Source organism: Artibeus jamaicensis, unplaced genomic scaffold (assembly GCF_021234435.1).
Source record: "Artibeus jamaicensis isolate MK-2021 breed Jamaican fruit bat unplaced genomic scaffold, CSHL_Jam_final contig_233, whole genome shotgun sequence".
Taxonomy (NCBI): Eukaryota; Metazoa; Chordata; class Mammalia; order Chiroptera; family Phyllostomidae; genus Artibeus; species Artibeus jamaicensis.
In genome coordinates this window covers 40,496,751-40,522,017 of record NW_026521486.1, presented here as the reverse complement: position 1 = coordinate 40,522,017, position 25,267 = coordinate 40,496,751, and the positions used below count along the sequence as shown (strand labels likewise).

General features: G+C 36.8%; 1 protein-coding gene across 2 annotated transcripts in view; it reads left to right on the top strand.

Annotated features, from left to right (window-relative positions):
- The window catches only part of CPNE8 (copine 8), a 183,487-nt gene that overhangs the window by 104,571 nt on the left and 53,649 nt on the right, over window positions 1–25,267 (top strand). For both annotated transcript variants that reach the window (XM_037139711.2, XM_037139713.2), the window contains exons 11-13: window positions 18,214–18,289; window positions 21,470–21,523; window positions 22,543–22,604. In XM_037139711.2, coding sequence (XP_036995606.1) covers window positions 18,214–18,289; window positions 21,470–21,523; window positions 22,543–22,604 — 192 coding nt within the window. The remainder of the gene's footprint in view (window positions 1–18,213; window positions 18,290–21,469; window positions 21,524–22,542; window positions 22,605–25,267) is intronic.

The window sequence follows — 25,267 nt, the reverse complement described above, 5'->3', positions numbered from 1 at the left end:
AAAGCAAGACTCAAAGCGGCCTCAGGAGAACCTATCCATGGGCGTGGGTCCGGTGCATCTTGGAGTGGGAGCTCGGTCTATACCATGCAGAATGGTCTCCTACATGTTTGTAGCTTAATTTAAAATACAGAAGCAGCAGTGGAACAGCTCTGCATCAAAACCATGGGGCTCTACTGTGGAACTGGTTGTAAACAGGCCACCAAGTACGTAGCTCACTGTCAGGCGATGATTTGATGAAAGGGCTCAGCCTGTGATGTCTGCTGGACAGGGAGAGAAAGAGCTTCGTGTTATTACTACTCTGTATTTGATTAAATCTAGTCATTTTATTTTTATTTTTTTCAAATCTAGTCATTTTAAATGGTGATACTTATAATAAGTGGAAACTTCATTTATCTGTGAAATGTGTATGGATGCTGTAAATTTTTAATTATCTTTGAAGATAATATTTGGTAAGTGCACTCAATATCTTGTTTCTGTGATTACGCATCATCATGATATGAAATAAGTGATTCCAGGGCTTCACTCAAGAACTTACTTGTAAGTTGTCTACGACATTATAACTCATTTAGGAGGAACATGTGTAAACCTTTTATATTTTTTCATTTATTTTAAATTTCTTATTCTAATTAATCCTTCCCTGAAAATAGCCCTCTATTTGCTTGTAGTTGACTCCTGAGAGCATATTCAGTAGGCAAAATTCAGACTCTTTTCTCGTCCCACTACCTGTCACGTCTTTGAGACTTAAGAAATGTTGATAATGGAATATCATAATGTACATGTTTGTTACTGACACCGATTTTTCTTCTACCTACGAAAGTTTTAGGTAATGGTTTTCTCAGTTGCAGCTTGTGGGTTTTTTAACCCCTTTTTCCTTTCAATCTATGATTCTGTCCTCATGCAGGATTGATTGAATTATGTATGTATCTGATACTCGAAGTGATAATCTTTTTTCTTTACTTCTGAATATTTATATTTATGACCCAAAGGAAGGAAATTTTATTAATTTATTTTCAAAGAAGTTGTTATGGAATATTTATTATGTATTAACGTGTTGGCCAGGTGATGTGACTTAATGAGAAACTTAAATGTTTATATAACAATATTTAATTTTCCTTAATATATTTTATATTATATTAACAATATTTAATTTTCCTTAGTATATTTTATATTATAATCACTTACCTGGAGTGATTTTTGGGATCTCTCAGATCTATATTTCAAGGGGGGAAAAGATTTTTTTTCATTTTCAATAAAAAGAAAATGACATAAATAAACATTTCACATTGGCCCTTCACTAAGAAATATTTGGAGATAGATGTTGGGATGTTTCAGGGTTTGCCCTGAGCTCTTCTATTACCATAAACTTGCTTAGATGGCCTCCCACTTTGAAAGCCCTTCTGTGTTCATTTGTGCCTGCTGGTTTTCTGTTCAAGTCCAATTTAAATGCTGTCACTTGTCTGAAATCTTTCGTTATACATCTGAACTTATTTAATTCCTTTCTCCTATGTGTTGTGTTTTCCATTTAGGACTTTTATTAGCATATCTAATGCATCATGACTTAGATTGAAATGATTTGTTTCTGCTTTATCTTTCATATTTGTGAACTTTCATATTTGCAAAAGTATTTCATAATGGCAAATTCCTGAGGTTAAGAGCTGTTTATTATTTTTCACAGGGCAGATTACAGTACCTTTAAAGTAGTAGCTTCTTGCTGTGTCATTTCAAAACTGTAGAAGAGAGTATTTGAAATAACTTTGTCATCTTTCTAATAAACAATTCTCCATCAGTGCTTTTAGATCTCCTCATTTCCACCTTTCAATCAGAATTATGAAATTATCTTCAATAATATTAGAGTTTTTATTTCTATAGTAAAATGTCAGGCAATGAGTAACTAATTAAGCTGTCATTTTCTGTCTCTTTTTTCACTATTTGCAGACATCTTAGATTTTATATTAAAATCATATATTGTGATCTCCTTGTCATACAGATTGAATTGCCTGCTTTATTCCATGTTCAAATATTGATGACTTTTACCAACTCAACAGCAGAACTATCTAATTTAAATAAACACATTTATAGTGTAAATTTCAATTTTTGATCACTTTACTATTTATTTTATTTGACTCCATTAGAATGTCATCAGTCAAATTAGAATATAAACTAATTTCTAATTTTGGTATAAGATAATATTAGAAGGCTTAGGGATGGAAAGGACCTTTAGAGTTAACTTTTAGTAAGGAGGAGGCTGAGTCTAATTATTTACAATTTTGAATTAATCATCTGCTTCAGCATTAAATTGGCCTTTCCTCTCATAGGTTTTATTTCATTGTGAGAATACCTGGGTTGATATTAAAATTTTTTATCAACTATCAAAATAGATGAGAGCTGTACCATAAGAATAGGGTCCTGGAAGCCCTTTTCTTTGCCAAGGTCAGCTGTTTAATTGCTAAATCACAGGGTGGCCTGAAGAGTTCAGGGGAGCATCCTCGGGAACTGGGGTAGTAGGAGGGCACATAGTCTGAGAGTCTGAACAGTGTCTGTTCATCAGTGTGAGACTAGACAAATGTCTTTGTATCTTTACATCTGCCCTTATTCTACCGATTTACACTCCTTGAATATTAATCTCTGGGCATTACCATAATCCAAAGTTTGCAGACTTGAAAGACTGTAATAATATTGACCCCTCCCTTGTTTTCAACCATCATATCTAATCAACTGCCATCTCTTCTACCTGTAATAAATTAACAAAAAAATGATGCTGATTTTAGTGAAGTTAATTTTTAGTTATTTACAATTTCCACTAGGTTAACAGATAGAATAAATATGGATATTTATAAAAAGAGTATAAATATTTATTACTAAGTTAAAATAAGTTTTTGCAGCAGTATCAATTTGTACAACAATGTAATGGGAATAATTAAAAAAAAAAACAGATACTGGAAGAATAGTAAAGAGAGCAACAAAACAACAGAAAATAATTTTACAGCCCTGGCTGGTGTGGCTCAGTGGATTGAGTGCCAACCTGTGAACCAAAGAGTCACCGGTTTCATTCCTAGTCAGGGCACATGCCTGGGTTGTGGGTCAGGTGTCCAGTAGGAGGCATGTAAGAAGCACCCACACATTGATGTTTCTCTCCCTCTCTTTCTCATTCCCTTCTCTCTAAAAGTAAAAAAAATTAAATCTTAAAAAATTAATTTTACAATGCAATTCTTGCTTTTCATAACTTTCAATACTCTGTGCCAGTCCCTTCTGGCCTGAAATGTTTCTGTTGAGCAATTAGCTGACAGTTTTATGGGAAGCCTCTTGTAGGTAACTGTCTGTCTCCTGCTGCTTTTAAGATTCTCTGTCTTTAACCTTTGCCATTTTAATTGTGATATGTTTTGGTTTGGACCTTTTTGGGACTTGTGCGTCCTTTCTTTTTTCACCAGCTTAGGGAAGTCTTTAGTCATTATTTCTTAGAGTAAATCCTCAAGCCCTTGCTCTCTCTCTTCCTTTTCTGGCACCCATATGATGTGGATTTTGCTGTGCCTGATGTTGGCCCAGAGGTCTCTTAAAACTATCCTAATTAAAATTTTTCTTTTATTTTTGCTATTGTGATTGGGTCTTTCTTGCTAACTTTGTTTTCCCAAATCACTGTTTTGATTCTCTGCTTCATCTAACTTACCATCGATTCCTTCTGGCATTCTTTATTTTAAATATTGTGTTCTTAATTTCTGAAAGATTCCTTTTCATTATTTGTTTTCTCTCTTTTTTTTTATGCTATCTCTTTGTTTAAGTTCTCATTGAGTTATTCCATTCTACTAAACCCTCGAGCATTCTTGCAGTCATTGTTTTGCACTCTATATCTGGTAAATTGTTTGCTTTCATTTTATTTACTTCTGATTTCTGGGGATTTCTTGTTCTTTCATTTGTGGTATGTTTCTTTGTCTCCTCATTTTGGCTGCCTCTCTGTATTTGTTTCTGTGTATTAGGTAAATTTGGTATGTCTTCCAGTCTTGGTATGGTAGCTTTATGCAGTAGGTGTCTTGTGAAGCTCTGTGGCACAGTCTCTCTGATCACCTGTGCTAAGAGCTCCAGGAACATCTGTTGTTTTGGTTATGTGAGTTCTCCTGTTATAGCTGAATTTTGATTGCTGTTGGCCCATTTGCTGGTGAGGTTGCCCCTGAGGCTGGCTGAATATGAGGATTGACCTAAACTGCAGTGTATGTGCTGCTGTGTGGAAACCGATTCCATGAAGTGGAATTCACCCCAGCAGGGTCTGGTGCCTGGGATCTCCCTTTGGGTGTGCTATTTGTGGAGCTAATTGGGTCATCCTCTGATGTGGTCTAAAGCCTGCCACTGGGTTTAACGGTGCTGGGGATCTTGGGAGGGATTCTGGACCAGCCCTGGGCTGCCTGTTTGGTGCTATAAAGTGGTCGATAGTGTGCGGCTGCTTCTGCTGGGCCTCAGTGCATGTGAAAGGGCCAAGCTGCATACCAAGTCTGGCTTTCACCAGCACCAAGGCCAGGGACAGGTCAGCAAAAGGCCTGGGACCACTACAGAGCTGCCTCTATTTGCCAGCTGCCTATTAGCCCAGTCAATGAAAGAGCCTCTGTGGTACGTGATGAGTGTGAGGTAGTTTCTCAGTGAAGTTACCAGGTAGGCATCAGTGGTATTTACCAGGTTGGTGCGGATTCACATTTGGTGCCAGTTCTGCATTTGAGGTCATTCATCAGCTGCCACCTGCTGGGATTTGTAGACTTTTGTGGTGGAGTTGGGTCTCAGGGAGTTGTCAGGGTGAGACCACAAGAGTTCAGTAGTCTAAAATAGACCAAGATTTGTGGAAGGAAGGCTCCACACAAAAATGGTGGTGCCGGAATGTGAAAGAAAAAGTGGCCCTTGTCTGAGAGTCACACAACTCAGTTTTTTCCATTCCCCTGAGTCTGCTCAGACCTCTCAAGAGCCTTCCATGAAAGTCTGCACTATGGGTCCAGGCTGGTGGCAGCCAAGTGGCTTCTCTGCAGGTCTAGAGCTTGACAGAGGAAGGACATGAGGAGTTTGGAGGGTGGGGCTAGTGCATTCCCTTAGGCTGATGCCACATGCAGAGTAGTGCTGAACCCGGGAAAGATGGGTTCTGTGGATGGTGTTGGCGAGGGACCTTGGAGGCTGTTCCTTTTGCATTCTCCCTGAAGCCACAAAACCTTTGAGCCACCTTCCTTCTGCTAGAGATCAGGGTGACTGGCTGCCAATGAGATTTTTTTGCTGCTCCTTTAAGAGTGTGCCTTGTTTTCTAGTGAATTCCTGTCTCTCCCTGGCAGTCAGAACCCCTATTGATTTTCACAATTAGATTGGGCTCCTCCTTTTGGCTCTGGTACTCTGGGATGGGGAACCAAGCATAGGGTTGAGACCCAATGCTCCTCAGGGGGGACCTTTACAGCTGAAATATCCTTTTGGATTCACAGGCCCTTCAGGTGGATGCAGGACCAGCCATTTCTGCATTCCACCCTTCTTACCAGTGTTGATGTGGCTTCTTCTATAAATCTTTGGTTATAAGACTTCTGTTCTACTAGTCCTCAGTTGGTTGTTCTATATTTAATTTTGTTGTTCTAAGTGGTAATTCCAGCTTGGTCCTGAGAGGAGAGGATTGTAACTCCCATTTACTTGGCCACCATAATGGGTCCAGCAGATGATTTTGTGGTCTGATTATAGTAACATTACTTAAAAGCAACAATAACAACAACAGTGCCCTGGCTGGTGTAGCTCAGTGAATTGAGTGTGGGCCTGCAGACCAAACAACTGTGGTTTGATTCCCAGTCAGAGCACATGCTTGGGTTGGAGGCCAGTTCCCAGCAGGGGACACACAAGAGGCAACTATACATTAATATTTCTCTCCCCCTCTCCTTTCCTTCCCCTCTAAAGATAAATAAATAAAGTCTTAAAAAAAAACAACAGCAAAAATTCATGTGTGTTCTTGAAATTGTGAAACAGATTTTCTCAATGAGTTGCCTCTAAAGGGTTGGGGAAAGCCTTTGGTGAGTGACAGACATAACACTTTTAGGCTCTGTTTAGAAAATAATACACACACACACACACACACATATATATATATGCATGTATATGTATTTGTATAAGTATATGTATACGTATTCATTGTCTTCAATTTTCTTTTGTCACTGCCTAGTCTTTCTTTACCCATTTGGAAGCTGCGGGCAGGCATTAGGGGCTCAGAGAGACTTGTTGACTGCATCCTTCCTTCCCATTTTCAGCTACTGAGCTGCCTTTTGAGATGAATGGGCAGCTGTAGCCAAAGAAATCCCAGAATACCTGCAAAAGGGAAGCAGAATGGGCCACCAAACAGCCCTCTAGGAGATGAGGATATCAAAAAGATTAGTGCTCCAGAGGTCGCAGTTTCCTGCAGCTTTGTAAATAATTCACTTGGGTAATGTTTTACCTAGAATTATACAATCACCTCAAAAGTCTGAGAGTCTGGGTTTTTTTTTTAAGTCTTAATAGAAAAATATCAAGTCACATCTTCATGTTACCCTACTGTCTGCGACAGGGCCTTAATATTGCCTTGCCTTTTGGGACCTCGACCCTTTTGAAGAGAATTGGCCAGTTATTTTGACTGAGGCCTTTCAATTTGGGTTTGTCTGATTCTTCTTATGATTAGATTGAGATTATGCATCACTGGGGAAGATAGCAGAGAGGTGATATGTCCTTGTCAGTGTTTTATATCAAGGGGTACTTGATGACAGATAGTTTGAAAATGTCCCTTAGAGCTACTAGATCGTTTAGGCTAGTGAGATGATGGAAAAGGAAGTGTACCTCTGAAGCTCCACCTCTTCACTCTTAAATTCACTCTGAAAGGTCTAAGCTTTTGTCTGTACCTGATTTTCTGCTTCAATAGTGTGGGGATAGTGATAGTAGAAAGAAGGTCACGAAATGAGTAAAAAGCATTCCAACTAATGTGATTCCTCTGTGACCTTATTCATGCTCTCAAAACACTTTTTAGAAGCACTAAAAGATGGGGTTGGTTGAAAACCCAACATACAGTTTGATTATGGTTGTGGTGGGAAGTTTATATTGAAGGCACTCATCATGTCTGGGAATAACAGGATATCACACAGAATCACTCTTCTCATAAGAGCCTTTGAATTTTACACATGATGGGAACTTGCAGTCAGATCCATCAGTTAAATTAAAGGCACGGTGTCAACGTCTTCATCACCAACATTGGTGAATATTTTAATTTTATTCAAAAGGCAAATAAGGCTTATGTGTAAATAAAAATGAAAGAATTTTGAATATAAAGACTTTATTGCCAGTGCTCCCCTGGTGAATGCAGTGATTTTTTGGTACCCAATCTGAAATGAGTTGTAAGTCAGTGGTTTAAGAGAGCAGAGCACAATAATTCAAGGTGCCATGTTTTGCCTATGAAGCATAAATATTTAAACATTTGCATTACTGTTTCTGAATGAATAGATTAAGTAGCTGTGAAATATTAACTCATGTTCTTTCAGGTATGATTGAAATATTACATTCAGTCTTTACACCCCAGAAAAAAACAGAACTCCACAAATCCCCGTGTTCTATGAAATGGTAAAAAGAAAATCTCATTTTAATGCCTTGCTTCATTTAACTATTGCCAGTCCTGTGATACGATATGGCAACTGCATTGCAGTTCAGAATTTAAGACTTCCATTCTGCTCTTTGGAGAAACAGTATACAAGTGCACTCCACTTTCCCTACACTCTCTGAAAGTTTTTTGAAAATTGAAAGTTATAGTTTCAGAAACAGAACTTGAAACCTGAGGAGTTTTTTTAAAGGGAATGTTGTTTTTGCAAGACATTTTATGTTTTGTAAGCTTTTTATTGTAAGTATTGAGTTATTATGACAAGATTTATTGCTTGGCCTTCCAAGACTGGGAACCCCTTACTTGTCTAGGGACCACATACTAACGCTCCATTTTACAGAGGTCTTATTAGTCTTATCTATAAAAAAGCAAGTGTTTCTTTTTTAATATTGGAAAATGATAAGTATTTCATCATAATAAAATTTTTTATCATTATTATTGAATAAATAATACAAACCATAGACAATTATATCCCCCAATAGTGCATTTATCAACTTCCCAACTAATATGTTGCTATTGTCATATATTTTAATTCTATATATATTTTAAATCTTACCAGATACTATAATAATTTTAGACAACCAATACTGATACATTTTTATTACCAAAAGTCCATAATTTTTTCAGATTTCCTTCATCGTTACCAAGTGTTCTTTTACTATTCTATGATCCTGTCCAGGATATCATATTACATTTAATTTTCTTACGTCCTTATGCACTTCCTGGCTGTTTTTTTCATGACTGGGCTAGGGCTGTGGGCTTTTGACAGAAAAACACAGATAAAGTGCCATTTTTATTGTGTCATATCACAGCGTCAGCATGACCTACCACTCTTGATGTTAACCTTGATCATTTGGCTGAGGTAGTGGTTGCCAGGTTTCTCCACTAACTTACTCATTTACCCTCTTCTACACTCTTCTCCTTGGAAAGAAGTCACTGTGTACAGCCCACACAGAGGAGTAGGAGTTATGCTCCTCTTTAAGGGTAGAATATCTATATAAATTATTTGGAATTCTTTTGCATTAGAATTTTGTCTCTTTCCATTTATTTTGCTATTCAATTGTCACTTATGTCATGGACATTTATTTTATACTTTGAATTATAATGCAGCTTTGCCTCGTAACTATTTTGTTACTCAAATTGTTCCAGCTTTGGCCATTAGTATCTCTTTCAGTTGTATATTGCATTCCTTTGACAGAAGGAATATCGTCATTGTAAGTTTGTTGACTTTGTGCTTTTTTTTTTTAAGTATCTTATTCTCTGTTATTACAAGAGCCTCTTCCAGGCTTATTTATCTGCCCTAGTTCTAGGATCAACCATTTCTTTGATTTCTTTTATTGAATAATAGGATTAGAAATAAAGATCTAGGTGCGAGATATGGTCACTGTTAGGGTGGCATTGCTTCTAGTCTGTCATTTGACAGAGCAAGAACATATATGTGTGCTTACTCATATGTATATGTACTCACATATGTTCATACATATACACATACAATATAAAGAGTCTACAGTATATATAAAAACCATACAGTTAGTGTGGACTGTTCTAGCTTTCTCCCCTTGCTTATGTGTAAACTCTGTCTCTAATAGTGAGGAACCTGTTTCAACTATCTGCTGTTTACATGCTTAATTGCTTAATTCCAGTGTGCTTGTATAGCAAATTCAAAATTGTTAACAAGTACCCCGTGGGACACAACTTTACCAACCAAAAGACCATGCTTATGTACAGGTCTCTTACAAACTAGTTTCCAAAGTGACATTCTGACGTGACCTGGATCCATATCTGCTGAACCTGGTATTCTTTGAACCTGGTGATCTTTTCATATACCATGGTGGTTAGTTCTCTGTGATACCTGCACCGATATAGTTCCCAAAAGCAGTATGAATTTCTTCTGACCCACAGGGGTCAGAAAAAATTAGAAGTGGTCTCAAATTTTGCTGACTTGAGTTTTTGTCCATTTGAGAACCCAAATCAGATTTATTGGTATCTTCTGACTCTGGTGTGTTTTAATAGCTCTCTTTAGATACATATTTCTCACATTGCCTACTGGCAGTGCAACCAGGAATATAAGAAATCTCCAGAAAATAGGCTCCTTTAAAAATTTTTACCTAATTGTACAGTCTCTTGGTGTTTTATGGTCTTTGAGAATTAACATGAGTTCCATTATGTTCACAAACCACAACACTTTTCAGGCCGCATTCAGAGCAAGGTGAGGGACTGTGAGCCATTTCCAACCGGGATCAGGCGGAGCTGTACAGAAGAGGACCTGCCACACACTGGCTCTTTCTGGCAAGCCAGCTTCCTGTCAATCTATCCATAGGCAAAAGTAGTGCCCCTGTAACAGAGGTAGTGCTTCAACAGGGTGGGGGAAGGGTGCTCCTTCCAGAAGCCTTGAAATTGACGTTTTACTTTAGAATACTCTGCCTTTACTTACATCACTTCCGCCAACACTATGCTCAAAACTGTGTGTGTGTGTCATTGTTGGGGGGGATACTCAGAGATGCAAAATCTAGCCTTTTTTCCAAGAAGGGTACAGTTTAACAGGGAGATAGATATAAAACTTACTCTCAAACAACTATAATGCTATTAGAATTTGGAATAAATGAAGTCTAGAATGTATGATTAAGAGCTTGCTCTTTGGAGTCAAAGAGTTGGAATTTGGATTGTGACTCTACTACCCCTTACTTGTTAAGTTGTTTTAGACAAGATACTTAACTTCCCCAAGACTTGGCTTCCTCATCTGTAACATCAGGGTAGCAATACCTTCATGTTACACATATTATTATACATAATTTTGCTCATGATATAGTTATATGAATAGGTTAACACAGTTTTTGGCACATAGTAATCAATCAATAAATATTAGCCTTTACAATCATTATATAGTTCCTATCTATATATTTTTAAGTGGCTTCAGTTCTTTCTCTGCTCTAATAAGTGACTGCATTTTGTATTGAAATACTATTAGTAAAATAGTGAAGTGGAGAAAATTCAGAATGTATGGGGAAATGGCCAGTCTCATGTGTCCAGAGTCGGGGTTCTGTGTGAAGTCTTGAAATACTAGATAAATCTGGAAGGATCAATCAGGCTGAAGCATGAAGAGTTTTTTGAGTAATAAACTGAAGAATCTATATTTAAATCAACAAATGTGGGCAGGTAGTGAAGAACGGTGTGCTGTTTAAAAAGGGTCTGGAGCCAAACCCTTCCAGTTTCACTGTTTACTGCTGCATGATGCTGGACAAATTATATAAGGTCTCTGCCTCAGTTTCCTTGTGCATAACAACATCATAGGGTTATTGTGAGCATTGTAAGATACTGCATGTTCATTATTAGCTGAAAGCCTGGCTACAAAACTAAATAATTGGTAGTTATTATTATCACAGAACTGAGTATTTGATTGCAAGTAGCAGAAGGAAAAGATAGTTCATTCAGTGTTATCATTAAAATAGGCATGGTGATAAATTTTGAGGAAGACAGTCATAAAAAATGACATTTTAAACCTCTTCTTGAACCCCTGAAGATCTGGTTTTTCTCCAAGTTCCCTGACTATTTATGCAGTCAAGTTCTAGCTGGAGGGACTTGAAGAATTTCTATCTAAAGTGACATATGCAGGTGCAATTTACATATACAGCCATGCCATTGGCTGGTGGTAGTTTGTGATGTATCAACATCAGGGATGTAGTTCATTGATTTCTGAAAAGCAGGGGATATGTTAGTTTATGTAAATTGAGTGTTTTAAGAAAAATAGACACATTTTTCATTAGAGAGATGCTATATATTATTAGTTAATTCTCAAAATCTAGAAGAGACAAGTGCCTCATTTACTCTTTCTGAAGCCAACTGCTCATGTATTGGGGTGGGGAAAAGGCTGCATAAATTCTGTCTACTAAATAGCACTGAGAGGACTACCAAAGGGCAAGTCAGAGTTTGTCCTGAGTCTTTTTTTTCTCCTTTTTCAGAAATCTGTGAATATTTTATCCTGACAGTATTCCCTTTCAGAGTGTCAGTTTTTTGTAGGTATAAATGCTGGACAGGTGGTCTTAGTGCTTTTCATGAAGAATGAAAGGGATAAGTAATAAGTAGGAATGTCACTTCCCTAGAAAAACTGAGGGCCAATGTGCTCGCCTTTGATTAGTACAGGCAGTTGGTATCTGCAGTCTCATAGGTGAATTTTTCTCTCGGTGAGTGAGGTTCAACCAGATCATAAAGAATCATTCCCCTGAGTGTTTTAGATTTTCGAGAGATAAAGATCTCATGTCAGAAAATCTTAATGAAACTTTTTTTTTCTTGAAAAGACACGTAATGTTAGGCGAGTCTCGGACAGAGGCTGAGTGTCAAGGAGGTTTCATTCCATCTCTCAGAGTCTCTAACTCAGTCACTGGAGCAAGGCTGTCCCAGCAGGTTCTGGTTTCTCATCTTGTTTTGCCTTGTTTTTCTCTTTCTTTCCCTCCCCCATTGCTCTTTTTTTGTCTTTCTCACTATGAGTTGATGACTCTAATATTAGGAACTCATTTGGCCAGTGACCAATAGGAACTCAGTAGGTAATTTCTATGACCTATTATTTAAAGCCAACCTACTTGAAGCAATGTAACTCTCTTCATAAAGTGGCTGGAGTTGAGGATATTATCATTCAGATGTCTCGATTTGGAAAGAGATAAACAGCGACATTCAAGATACTTTACACTTGAAGATCCATAGTTATCTCACCGTGTCTCACATTGAACCCTCTTTTCGATATGATCTTTATCCCCAAACCAGCATATTTTCTCCGCCTATCCCATTTTCAGGAAGATCCATATCTAGCAGTATTACATACTTATGTAATATGTGATTATGTATTACAGATAGATAGCTCATCTATAACTTCTCTAGTCATGTAATATTGGAATCTGGGTATCAGTAAATGTGTTTTATTATTATAATCCTCAAACATCTATAAAAACAAAAATAGTGAGGATAGTTTAATGAACGCCGTATCAGGGACTATGATACTCCATGTACTCTTATATCTTTGTGAGCCTTAGAACTGTGCCTAGTGCAAAGCAAGTACTTTATACAAGTTTCCTCAAGTGGATTGCCAGTTTATCAAATTTATTTCCTCCTTTAGAAATAAGAACTTTGTATAACTACAGTATTTGGAACCCCTCACCCCCTTTTTTGTTCAAAAATGAACTCGTTGGTGACCTGTGGCTACAGAAAATAACAGATCTTTTTTAAAATGGGAGCATGTGGACATTTTCTGTAGATGTTATGCTTGTTGAGTAGAAAAGGACTTATAACAGGCTTTTTTTCTCTACTAAAAGTGTATCTTTTATTACAGTTTGAGATCATAGCTGTTTGAAGGTACTTAACCCTAGTGTTTAAATGCCTCTAAGGAAATGGAAAAAAAATATATACATCCAGACCAAATTAAATGCTAATGAAACGTGGGAGCATGTTTTCTATTTAGAACTTAAAAAACCTTTTTACGTATAAAAGTTTCATATAAAAGGTTAGGATGGGAATTAAGAGCTGGTGGATTTCCCATGGCTGGGGAAGTGGTCCTTGCCCTAGAACTCCATAACCCAGTCTTTTCCCGGGTGTCTCTGACACCCAGAGTCTACCCAGAATCCTTCAAGAAAGTCTGCACCAAGGGCCCAGGCTGGTGGCAACCAACAGACTTCCCCTTGGGGCATGAGCTTGGCAGGGCTGGGCCACAGGAGAATGAGGCTAGTACATTCCCTCAGGCTGACGCCTTATAAATGGAGTGTTGACCCAAGAAAGATCAGGTCTGTGGGCAATGTGAGTGAGGGACTCACCACAGGGACTTTAGTGGCTGTTTCTTTAGCCTTTCCTCAGAGCCACACAACCTTCTAACCTGCCTTCCCTCTGCTGGATCCCAGGGTAAGTGGCTCAGAAGGAGATTTGGTGTATTGCTTTTTTAAGAGGGTGCTTGGGTTTTTAGAAGACAAACATCTTGCCCTTGTAGATGGAATCTCTGCTAATTTTCACAGCCAGATGTTATTTGGGTTCTTCTTCCTGGCTCTAGCACTCTGGGATGGGGAGCTCAGCCTGGAGATGAATCCACTTGCTCCTCAGAGAGACCTTTGCTGCCGAGATATCCCTCTGGATTCTCAGCAGCAGTATGTGGGTTGGGGCAAGCCCTTTTTGCATCTCTGTTCTCCGGCCAGTCTTGTTGTGGCTTCTTCTGTAAACGCTTGGTTATAAGACTTCCATTTAGCTAGTCTTCAGCTGGTTATTGAGGTTGATTGTTCTGTAGTTTAGTTGCAATTCTGATTTGGTCCTGGGAGGAAGTGAGTTTACCTGCCACTCGGCTGCCATCTTGGATCCCCTCCTGGGCTCATTTGTTAGATAGCGAGTGCCCTGCAGGTTTCAGATGTAAATGTGAATACATGTAATATCCATTGTTCTCACTATTTATAGATTATAGATATGATTGTAAGATTTTAACAATTTAACCACTTAAGCAAGGCTTTTTAGGGCAAAACAACTAGCTATAGTAGTCATCAATTTGCTTTAAATATATTTTTAAATTTATTTCCTCACACTTGAAGTCATATATATATATATATATATATATATATATATATATAATAAAAATACTGGGGAAAATTAGAGATGTAAACAGATGCAAAACGGATAAATAGCCATGGAGTAAACTTTATAAATGCAGTCAGAGGGCTTGAGAATTATAACATAGAGAACTATTTTAGTGTCAGTTAAGTCACAGGAAATAGCAAAACAGTATTAATGAATCAAAAGGAAATTGTGATTTATAATTAAAGTCTATCTGTCATATTTCTCTCTATAGTAAAAATTGTTTCAGTATTATACTATCAAAAATCATGAACAGAATATGATAGCAAATTTAATTTTCCTCTTTTTACTCTTAATAAAATCTGGGAAAATTTGTGATGGGGAAAAAGATATTTATAAGAATAAATAAGCAAAAACCATGTTTGATACTTAAAAAAGTATTTATTTATAATTTAATATATAGTTTTTAAAGTAGGACAGGTAATGAAGGAAACTAAAAATTTACAATCTTTTAAGAAGTCTATAACAAAATTGTTCCAAGAAGCTCTTACTTCGCCACCCAAATTCTATGACTTATTCTGGAGACAAGGCACCTTATTTCTAAGATTGGCTATTTTATTTTTGTGTACTTACTGCCTTATGTTTATGACTTTTTAACAAATTGTCACTTCTTGATTATCCATTTCCCAGGAAATGGATCTGAATAGAAACAATGATGTGCTTTTTTTTTTTAAATTTCACAAAAATGTCTTAGACGCTGAAAAGCAATTTGTGACTCACTTAATACATTTTCCCCTCTACATCTTAAGAATAGCACTGCATTTGTAGGAAATGCAAATTCAATGTTTTATTCAAAATAACCTTGAATAAGATTCAGTGTGCTGTGGTTGGGGAGGCAAGTATTTTATTCATTTTTAAATTTATTTATGACCTTATTCTTAAAAGGACCCAAGGCATTGTATAATAAAATATAATAAACTTATTGTATAAAGCATATAGTAAGACATGGTGAACTAAACTATGTGAGGAGATCTGCCCCGGCTGGTGTGGCTCAGTGGATTAAGTACTGGCCTGAGAACCAAAGGGTTGCCAGTTCGATTCCCTATATAGGTATATGCCTGCATTGTGGGCCAGGTCCCCAGGTGGGGCTGTGCAAGAGGCAACCATGTATCTCTCACACATTGATGTGTTTCTCCCTCTCTTTCTCCTCCCCTTACCCCCTCTCTCTAAAAAAGTAAATAAATAAAATCTTTTAAAAAATAAACAATATGAGGAAATTGAAGCAAAGGGAAAAAGAATGGTGAGCTATCTATCTGAAAAGTCTGTGGGGAACAGTAGTACCTTGTGAAGACATATTCTTCTAGAAATGGGCCACAAATTTGGCTTATTTAAGCCCTCTGCTAGGAGGGAAAAATCCCTATTTCATGATAAATAGGGTCTTTTGTTATATATATATATATATATATATATATATATATATATATATATATATATAATTATTGTTCAAGTACAGTTTTCTGTCTTTTACTCCCATTCTAGTCCCCCCACCCAGTGCTCCCCACCTCCCTCCCATTTCCACCCCCCTGTTAGGTGTTGTCCATGTGTCCTTTATACTTGTTCCTATGAATCCTTCCCCTTTTCCCCTGAAATTCTCTCCTCTCTCCCCTCTGGTCCCTGTCTGCCTGTTCTGTAGTTCAGTGTCTTTGTTTTTATTTTGCTTGCTTGTTTGTTTTGTTGTTTAGGTTCCTGTTAAAGGTGAGATCATATGGTATTTGTCTTTTACCGCCTGGCTTATTTCACTCAGCATAATGCTTTCCAGTTCCGTCCATGTTGTTGCAAAGGAAACAGGGTCTTTCAGAACAGAAAACACAAAAAAGAAGCACAGATCCTAGCACTGAGAATTGTACCCCATTGTTCATCACTAACTTCTGTAGAAGACCAAATCTGACCAGAACAAAACAGAACCAAATATCAAAGAACTGCTTCTTAGATAATTCCACGATGACTTCAACATGGGCAATTCAGTGTTCATTTTGGTAAACCTGACCACTTGCAGTTGGGTCTAGATTTGCTCCTCCATTAGACTGGCTTTATCCAGATGGATGTTATTATTTGCGACTTGATTGAGTCATTGCATTTACCTGAGAACAGAAAATATTGCTCATCTCTACCAAGTTTTTGATTAGTGTTGAGTGGCAGGGATTTAATCTTAACAATAAGAACTGAATATAAACAATTAACCAAATGGGGGCAGGGTTTGCACCAAAGAACTACCATAAGGCCTTAAGTAATCCAGGCATTATTTTTAAAGCCTCCATATTACATTCCTACCATTATTGTGGTGAGCTCTAGTTACATAGGGCTTGTCCATACTTATCAATATCAAAGCGTTTGTTTGAAGTGCTATAAATAGGACCCCTATCTCGGAGATTATTACTTAACATGTCAGGAACACACATGGCAATGGAGGAGAAAGGTTCTAAACAGAATCTCCATAACTCAAGTTTTTAAGATCTGGAATGAAAAGTATCACAAGTTTTAGTTTGCATTTCTGAAGGTCAAAGAGAATTATTTTTAAGAAATGTGTAGTTCCAAAGTACTGTTTTATAATTTTCCTCATATAATATGAAAGAGTGAGGGCTAGAGGAAAAACCAGTTATCATGGTCTTCGATTGTATTTTCCTTTACCCACTTTCATGTGAATACATCTATTCCTGAAAATTAAATATGGGAAGATCAAGATGGCACTGGTGTAAAGAGAAATGCCTTGTATGGAATACTGTGATATATGTGTGAGATCTTTGAGATAGGGAGAACTGGGGAACTAGATATCTATCTGAAGGGCTATACTTTAAATACTGTACTTTCTTTTATTTTTATTACTAAATACAGTCCTTTATTATGTTTTTAAAATAATTTCTAAAGAAATGATTCTAATTGCAAAAGTTCTAATCAAGTGAAATGACAGCTAGATTTTTCTTCCACGTTTCTTATTTATAAATCATTTTTGTTGGCTAGACAACTCTTCTGTGGCTTGTCCCTCACTGGTCATCAGGTCTATGGGAGGTTTATGGATTTTAGTGGTTGACAGCTAAGCATTAAACTGATGTGGGGGTTTGGGGAAATGTCCATTTTTATAGTAATGAACAGCTTGCGTTTGCAAAGCAAATAGGCTAATCTGAGATTCTATGGTAAAAATAGCAGCAAGATCTCTTATGTTTGTTATAGGACCCTAGCTCCTACAATCTTTATCTTCTGACTTTGAGGCATTGCATTTTGCCATGCCACTGAATAGCAGCATCTTATTTCTAGCAATGTGCGTTCAGCCTGGTGTGGACCATTAAATTAGCACAGAGTAATGGAATATGGGTCCCCTCTAAGATGAGTGCATCACGTGTTTGACAGTTGTGTGAGTCAGTCTCTGTTATCAGGCTGGTAAACATTTTATGGTGGGAACCAATGCATGCTTACATAATCTTTTCCCTCCCCATTTAAACAGAGAAGGCACCTGTAGAAAGCCTGCTCTTTGAGAAGATAGTGGCAATTGCTTTAAAAAGGTGAAGAAATGTTGGTATTGGCAATGTACTTTTAAATTATTTGTATTTATCAGGCTTGGTGACTATTATCCATGTTAATATACAGGATAATGTTTTAAAAAGTATCCTATTACATCCTGATCAGAAGGAAGTTTGGTGGTTGTTGTGTATTGTGATAATTGATATGGGTAATAAAAAAGTTTTGAGTGTCTTACTTTCATCCTAACAAGCAGTTAATCAATTGGACAGCATAGGAGATCAAATGTTTCTGAGATATGAATTGTTAAAACTAATATATCTGTTTGAAATATTAATATTTGAATGAGAATGAAATGTAATGTTTGAATATACTAAGTTTTGGGGTAAAGAACAATGAAATTATGCGTCAGCCTCTTTTAAATATAATCTAAGCTATCCTTATAACAATATGAAGCATGTTTTTCATAATTAAACTATACGTTTAAAAAATATATACAATTGACAACTCTATGGAAACTAATACTATCCATTTTATCCTCTTAATTTCAGTCATGATTTCATTGGAGAATTTACAACAAGCTACAGGGAACTTTCTAGAGGGCAATCACAATTCAATGTATATGAGGTAAGAGGAATCATTTTATTATTTTCCTCTGGAAGAAATATATTTATGCTTCAAAAGTATAGATTATGAAAGGTATAATTGTCAAAAGTTAATGTAGTGCCCATATATATAAGCATCTTTAAACTATTGAGCAGACTTGTTTCTAAGATTAACTGATATTCTCATCAAGTCATGTGGTCTTTTAAATCTATTTTATGACATTTAAAATTCTTGCCCATGTAACTTTTTCTTATTTTTAAAAAATTCAATAGGATGCACGTTTTTTCCCTTAAGCTTCCCACTTTATGTTTTGCCTTCCTACCAACCTCCTCCTTAAGCCCTTTTTAATAAAAAGAGTAAAATATGAATTTTAGTTGCATCAACATGGTGTTATCAAATGAACTGTGATCTCCCTAGTGAGTTTGTGCACACTCACTGGTGTGTAGATGAAGACTGAAGGGAATGGCAAAGTATGACTCAGTGGTTAAAGAAATCCAAGTTATTGAAGCAAACACACCAGTTATTTCTGCCTTAACAGTACTGTGCCAGTTAACTACCAGATATGTGTTGAGCATATGATATATTTCAGCCACTTAACTCTTGAGCTATATTATCTGTATATTCTCTCTATTTTGAAATTTAATAAATTTAATATACAGGGATAGCAGATGAGTATATCTCAGTATATAGTTAATAGCAGTAACTATTTCCCTGCCAAACTGATACTAAAATTGACTGTTTTGAAGTTAAGAGCGGAGAAATCACTTTCTACTTCCTTCTTCCAGGCCTGAATATGTTGTATTATATGTATTCATTCATGCATTAACTTATAAATAAAATGTTTATTACGTGGCTTCTGTATTTCCACTCTGTGTCAGGCCCTGGGGATACAGAGATGAATAAAAATTGCAGTGTTAATGGGCAATACAAGCACAAGGAATATGTTAGTGCATTTTGAAAAATGCTATATATAATAGGATACTTAGTGGACTCATAGTGGACTATGAGATATTTGAGTAGGGGACAAACTCAACCCAAAAAGGCTTCCCAGTGAAGGACAACGATTGAGTAATAGAGCGGTTTTTCTACCCGGGTCTTCCAAGGAAGAAACGTGAAGGCTCTAATCAGACGATGAAATTAATATAAGACAGGTTGTACTTACAAAGATGCCTGTTTTCTCCGCTGGCCTCAAAGTAGAGAAGGAATGACACATGTACCAGCCCTCCTTGTACTTCGGATTTGCCTGCTGCCAGTCAGCACATAATCCTCCAAGATCACCACTCTGTATACGTGGGTGCACTGTTTCGTATGTGCCCTAACAGTGTGAAACTCTGACTTGGTGATCACTTGCTGTTTTAACAGACTTGTCGTCAGTCAGAAATTAAGAGTTAGGACTTCCTTAGGTCTTCCTTGGCCATGCATAGAGATCTACGCATGTATTTGACCTTCTAGATTCCCAGCTTTTTTTTTTTTTTTTTTAAATAGATGCCTGAGCTTTTAAAAGCCTAGGCTAGTTTTGGCAGGTAAAGCTTTTGCCTGATTTCTAGGATGACAGCATTACCTCTAGAATTGCAGTCATACTGGGTTGCAGCTTGTTTGGGGTCTGTCGCTAGGTCTGCAGTGGGGTCTTTGGTCAGTGTGCTTTTTACCATGGACTTGGTTGGACATAGATTCTGCCTGGTCCCTAGGTGTATGAGACTGGCTCTAGTACCTTGTTCAGTGATAACTGGTCTAAGGCTCCTCTGTAGGGTGCACAGTTGGGTGTTTGGTAGCTAACCTGTTACTAGGTATACAAACAGGTGTGGCTCCTGCCAGGTCCCTGGGAGGACTCCTCGCTGAGTAGGCAGGACTGGTCCCAGACCATGCCTAAGAGGACCTGGGATGAAGCCCCATGGATATTTTAGGTTCCATAGCCAAGACAGGTCCATGGACCTGGCTCAGGAGGCGCAGATGAGATTGTCTCCCATGGACCCACTGGGTGGGCTGAACTGCTTCCTGACTAACACTGCAGGGGCTACAGCCAAATATAGCAATATTTCAGGATCTCCAGAGGTGTAGACCTGAGTGTGTCCTGATGGGTCTCTATGCCAGCAAGACGGTTCAGATCAGAGTCTGTGCCTGGGTGGCTCTGGAAGTGAGGGACAGGCCCTTAAAGATCTATGGGGTTGTAGACAGGATGGCTTTCACCTGGACTCTGGATCCACAGGACTGTTGGTGGACTGCAGCTGTGAGGGGCTGGACCCAAGTAAAGGACCCAGGAAAGGACCCATCAGGATCTTCAAGAGTGCAGGGGGGCACTGGAGTGTGGAGGGAGAGAATCTGATGCCAGCCAGCCTTCGGATTCTTCCTTAATCTTTATGTCTTTTCTCTCTGTCTGGCTGACCTGAGCCAATTGTATATTCCCTCTCTTTAGAATGTTGCTTTTATGTTTATTTTCATTGGAGCCCTAGTTTTCTAATAAATTCTAGTTCAAATAACACTCATAAATTATTTTATCCTTATTTTCCAATCAAAATGCTTTTGTTATATTTTGGATTGAAATGTGCTGAAAGATCCTGTCTTAAGGCACTTACATGTTTGATTGATCCTACTAGATTGACAGGCCTCAGTCACCTTTATATTCCCTATGTCTTCCAGAGTCTTGGACAATGTAGGGCTGCAGTAATATTTTGTCTTGACACAAACAGCCCAAAGTTTAGTCTTCTGTCCACAAACCACACCTTTACCAATTATTATGCAGCCTGGGTGTCTGGTGGAAATTATGACCAGAATAAAGAATTAGAGTCAAGAGAACCCTTATGTATTTGCATATTTGAGTGACTTGCTATGCTAGTGTATTTAACCAAGTGAAAAATTATCTTTTGACTATTCTTTTACAACTCACTTTTTTTTCTACAAAGCAATCATTGTTTAGACCCTTGGGTATTAAAGAGTCTTTCTCATATCAAGAGATGCAGATGGGTAAGGGCAATCAATGTATAAAGTCATTGAGAACACTAATTAAAAAATGTTTTTAAAGATAAATATCCTTAGCAACTATATTGCAGAGAAGTTTTGGCTACCTGATTGTGCAGGAGTCATATTAAAGGCATTTGTAAATGAAGCAATGCATAAGAGGTAAAGGCAGCAGGCTGAATTGCACGTTGTGAAGTAATTTTAGTTATCAAACCTAACGCCCTGTAATTGTTTTATCTTTTTAAGGTGGTGAATCCCAAAAAGAAAGTAAAGAAGAAAAAATATATCAATTCCGGAACAGTAAGTCAAAGATTATATAATTCATTAAGAATACAAATAAATAATAAATAAATACCGTTTTTGATCAGAATGGAGGTAACTCAAGACTGAGCTGTTTCACTTAGAATTTTAATGTGAACGTATATAATAGAGAAATAAACTTGCTGTCAGAATATTTGTAATGGAGAACACCTTAGGGGAGGCCGAGACCCTCTGTGCAGGCTGCTCCAGGGGCTGGAAGGGTTTCTGAGGGAAGCTGAAGTTTTGTTCGGAATCCTTCATTCAGTGGAACCACACTGGAGAGAGTCAGGCAGACCTGACAGGGTGTGAGTGGCAACACTGTATACTGCTATATGGTACTATATTCTGTATGTGATACACTGCAGTATTATGGCCCATTCTATGGCCTGTGAAAGTACTTGTGTATGGTACATTAAAATTTATAGCTCTGTAGACAGGAAGGGGCAAAATGAGAGGAACTTAAAATTCTGAAAAATCAGAATCATCTTATTTTGATGAAAAATACACTGGAGATTTTATCCTAGGATTTATTCTCCTTGGGAAAAGCAAAAATCTACATTTTCTCCAACTTTCCTTTTAAAGATTTCTATAAAGTGAGACACTTAAAATATTAGATGGCTTCATCATGTGACCGTGACAAAAACACCATTTCCCCTGATACAGCTTGGCTCATTGATTTTGATTTTTTAGTTTTTGACTGTTTTCCAATTCTCTTTCATCGTTTCTTTTTACCTTAAATGGGAAGTAACACAGTGTCCTTGTTAGTCATTTTCATGCTGTTCTTTAAAGAAAGTAAAATGAACCCAGAAATGAATTCATTAAAAACTTTCGGCCCTTTTCCTTCTGATAATTTTAAATGTAAGAACCATCAGTCCTGAAGATTCTAATAAAGAATAACATCTTTGATTTTGAAATGGTAGAATGTATGATTTTCCCTCTAATTGTTAGAAAAAAGTCCATTTGGGGTTACAAGTAGCACTAGAAGGTAATTCTGCCTTGTTTTTCTTTTTCTGTTCCAGGTAACCTTACTCTCTTTCTTGGTAGAAACAGAAGTTTCATTCCTTGACTACATTAAAGGAGGGTAAGTAATTCTCTGAGATTGTTTCATTGCTTAAGCATTTCTTTCCATGTGAGGGGGCTAGTGCCAACCCAAGGTAATGAGCAACTGAAATGAAGACCTTTGTTATGTTTTCTGGACAAGCAAGTCGCACTGTTTTTTCAGGCCTATAAAATAAACTTTTATACCAAGACCTATTTCTCTTGGGGAAAATCGTGAGTTTTTGTTTCTTGATAGATTTTCTGTCAGATTTTTTTTTCACTTGTTTTAGACATTTTAAGCCTTGTGGGCTTTCTGCTCCTACTTATTAAGAAATCTCTACACCTATGTCAGTGATTTTCAATCTTTTTTATCTCATGGGGCCCATAAGCTAATTGCTAACATTGTATGGGATACCCAAAAAATAATATATTATTGCCGATCTGGAAAAAAATAGGTATAATTTTGATTCATTCATACCAGATGGCTATTGTCATGTTGGCTGTTGTCATTTTTAATTTGACAATCTCAGAGAAAGAGGTCGGTGTCCCTGATTAAATAGTCAGGCATTGCATGTCTTAAAAATTCTTCTGGCACAGTGGCTGAAATTTGCTGCTCTAAGTAGATAAATGCACTGCAGTGGTGGAAAATCATATTAAAAACAAACACATAATTATATAAAATTTCTGAATAATAGCAAAATAGAATATAATGAGTTGCACTCATTTCAGATAAGAATGAATTATTATAATAGGCAAGTAATTATGTAATAGTTTCAATAATGCCTGTTGACTCTCTTCAGAGCAACATGTCAGAATTCCTTGTTCTCGCAACTAAAAAATAATTCTGAACGCTGTTAAACACCTTGGTAATATTTAGTGTTCCTCACAGTAAATTTTTTTTCAAAAGCCATGCAGTACTTTCCTTTTATTTTATTTTCAGGTATGGAGAAAGAAATATTATGACTCCCAAATTTTAAACATAAATGTCTACATTTGCATTTCACATTCTAAACATAAAATGTGAAATGGTAAGAAGAAAAATTAGGTAAAACGAAAATAACAGTATGAAACTAGATCCCTTGTAATCATACACTCTAGAGACGATTACTATTAAACATTTATTCTCAAACACACATTATTTTTGTGACAGTGGGATCACACTGTGCACAATATTCTATAATATATATTTTATACATTATATATATCATCTATATATATTTCCAACACTTTGGACTACAATCAAGCAAGCAACCCAAAATAGTATTTTGGAAGTTGTATGAGCATATTTGAAGATTTGTCATCAAGGTTTGCTTTTTTGAAGAAATGATCCAGAATATTTCCAAATAAGTATGATATTTCAGAAGCTATTTGAACTAAGTATTGAATTCAGTTTTGTTTTAAAAATAAATTGCAGTGATTACTCCCTTTTAACTTAAAATAATATCAAGCTATCAGTATCTGTTACTGGGATTTGTGGGTTGTTTTGTTGCTGACTTGAGTTAGCATTTATTGTTGTTAATTTTTATGGCAGTGATTCAGGGACTTACACTACACCAGAGCCTTTCTAGTCTAGGAAGAACCATTGTTGACTTATGCTTATTTATGCTGAATCTTAATTGACCAGTAAGCTATTGATCTTCAGAAAATGTGAAAGTTCTTCATATAAAATGTGAGTAACAGCAATTAAATTGGTACTCTGGCCAGCTCTGGGCCATTTAAAATAAAGTTAGTTGAGGTTTTCCTGTGTCAATTTGGTTCCCTACATTAATTTTAGAAACCATTTCCAAAACACTAAATGTGTGGGAGAACAAGCAGAACAGAGGCAAAACAGTGGACTGGTGTGGAATAGGCAGGACTAACAGACCATGGTTAAACTCTTCGAAATTCTTGAACTGCACTGTAAAATTTCATCTCACAAAAAATAATGGCATAGAAATTTATAAAAATGTTGTTTTCTCCTGAGTCCAAGTAGAAATGATGCAGAGTTAAGAATGAAGACATTGAAATACTAAACAAGTCTGTGTTCATAGTCCTTTAAAATCTTTCCTTTCAAAGGAACATGTTTCCAGGCCCACTTTTTAGTGTTGCATATTCTAGGATTGCATTATTTTAGTCATTAGTGAGACAGGTATTTACATGAAAATATAACCTTGATTGTGAGATCATTTGTTAGCTTGTTACTTATCATTCACTGTCTGAGCTCCTAGAACACTGTGCTGAGCTGCAGTTGCCAGGTTTATGGGTTCAGGTGCACAGTGAGCAGATGAGGCAAATGAGAGACCCATTCTAAATCAGCCAAGGTCCCATTTTTATGCAAATGTTGTGTGAAATAGAAATTGGGAGACTTAGAACTTTTTTGTTTAGACTGTAATATGCTTTTCCTGTAGTCGATAATACATTTTATGACTTGATAGTAAAGGGTTTTATTTTCTACATAGTAATATCCACAAAGAAGGTCTTAGTGTAGAATATTAAAACGTGATGGCCTCATCTGGATGGTTGGCCTTGGGGTAATTATTTGTTATCATATTCTGTACATTTATTGCAGTATTTTTATTTCTCTTTTCTTATTAAGAAATATTAATTTTAAATATTTCTTAAATATTTAAATGTCTGATATAACTGGCAACTAAAGATGTTTATTCAGTAATCAATTTATAGTACTGAATATTCCATAACCATTAATAGGGACAATGTCAGATTTAT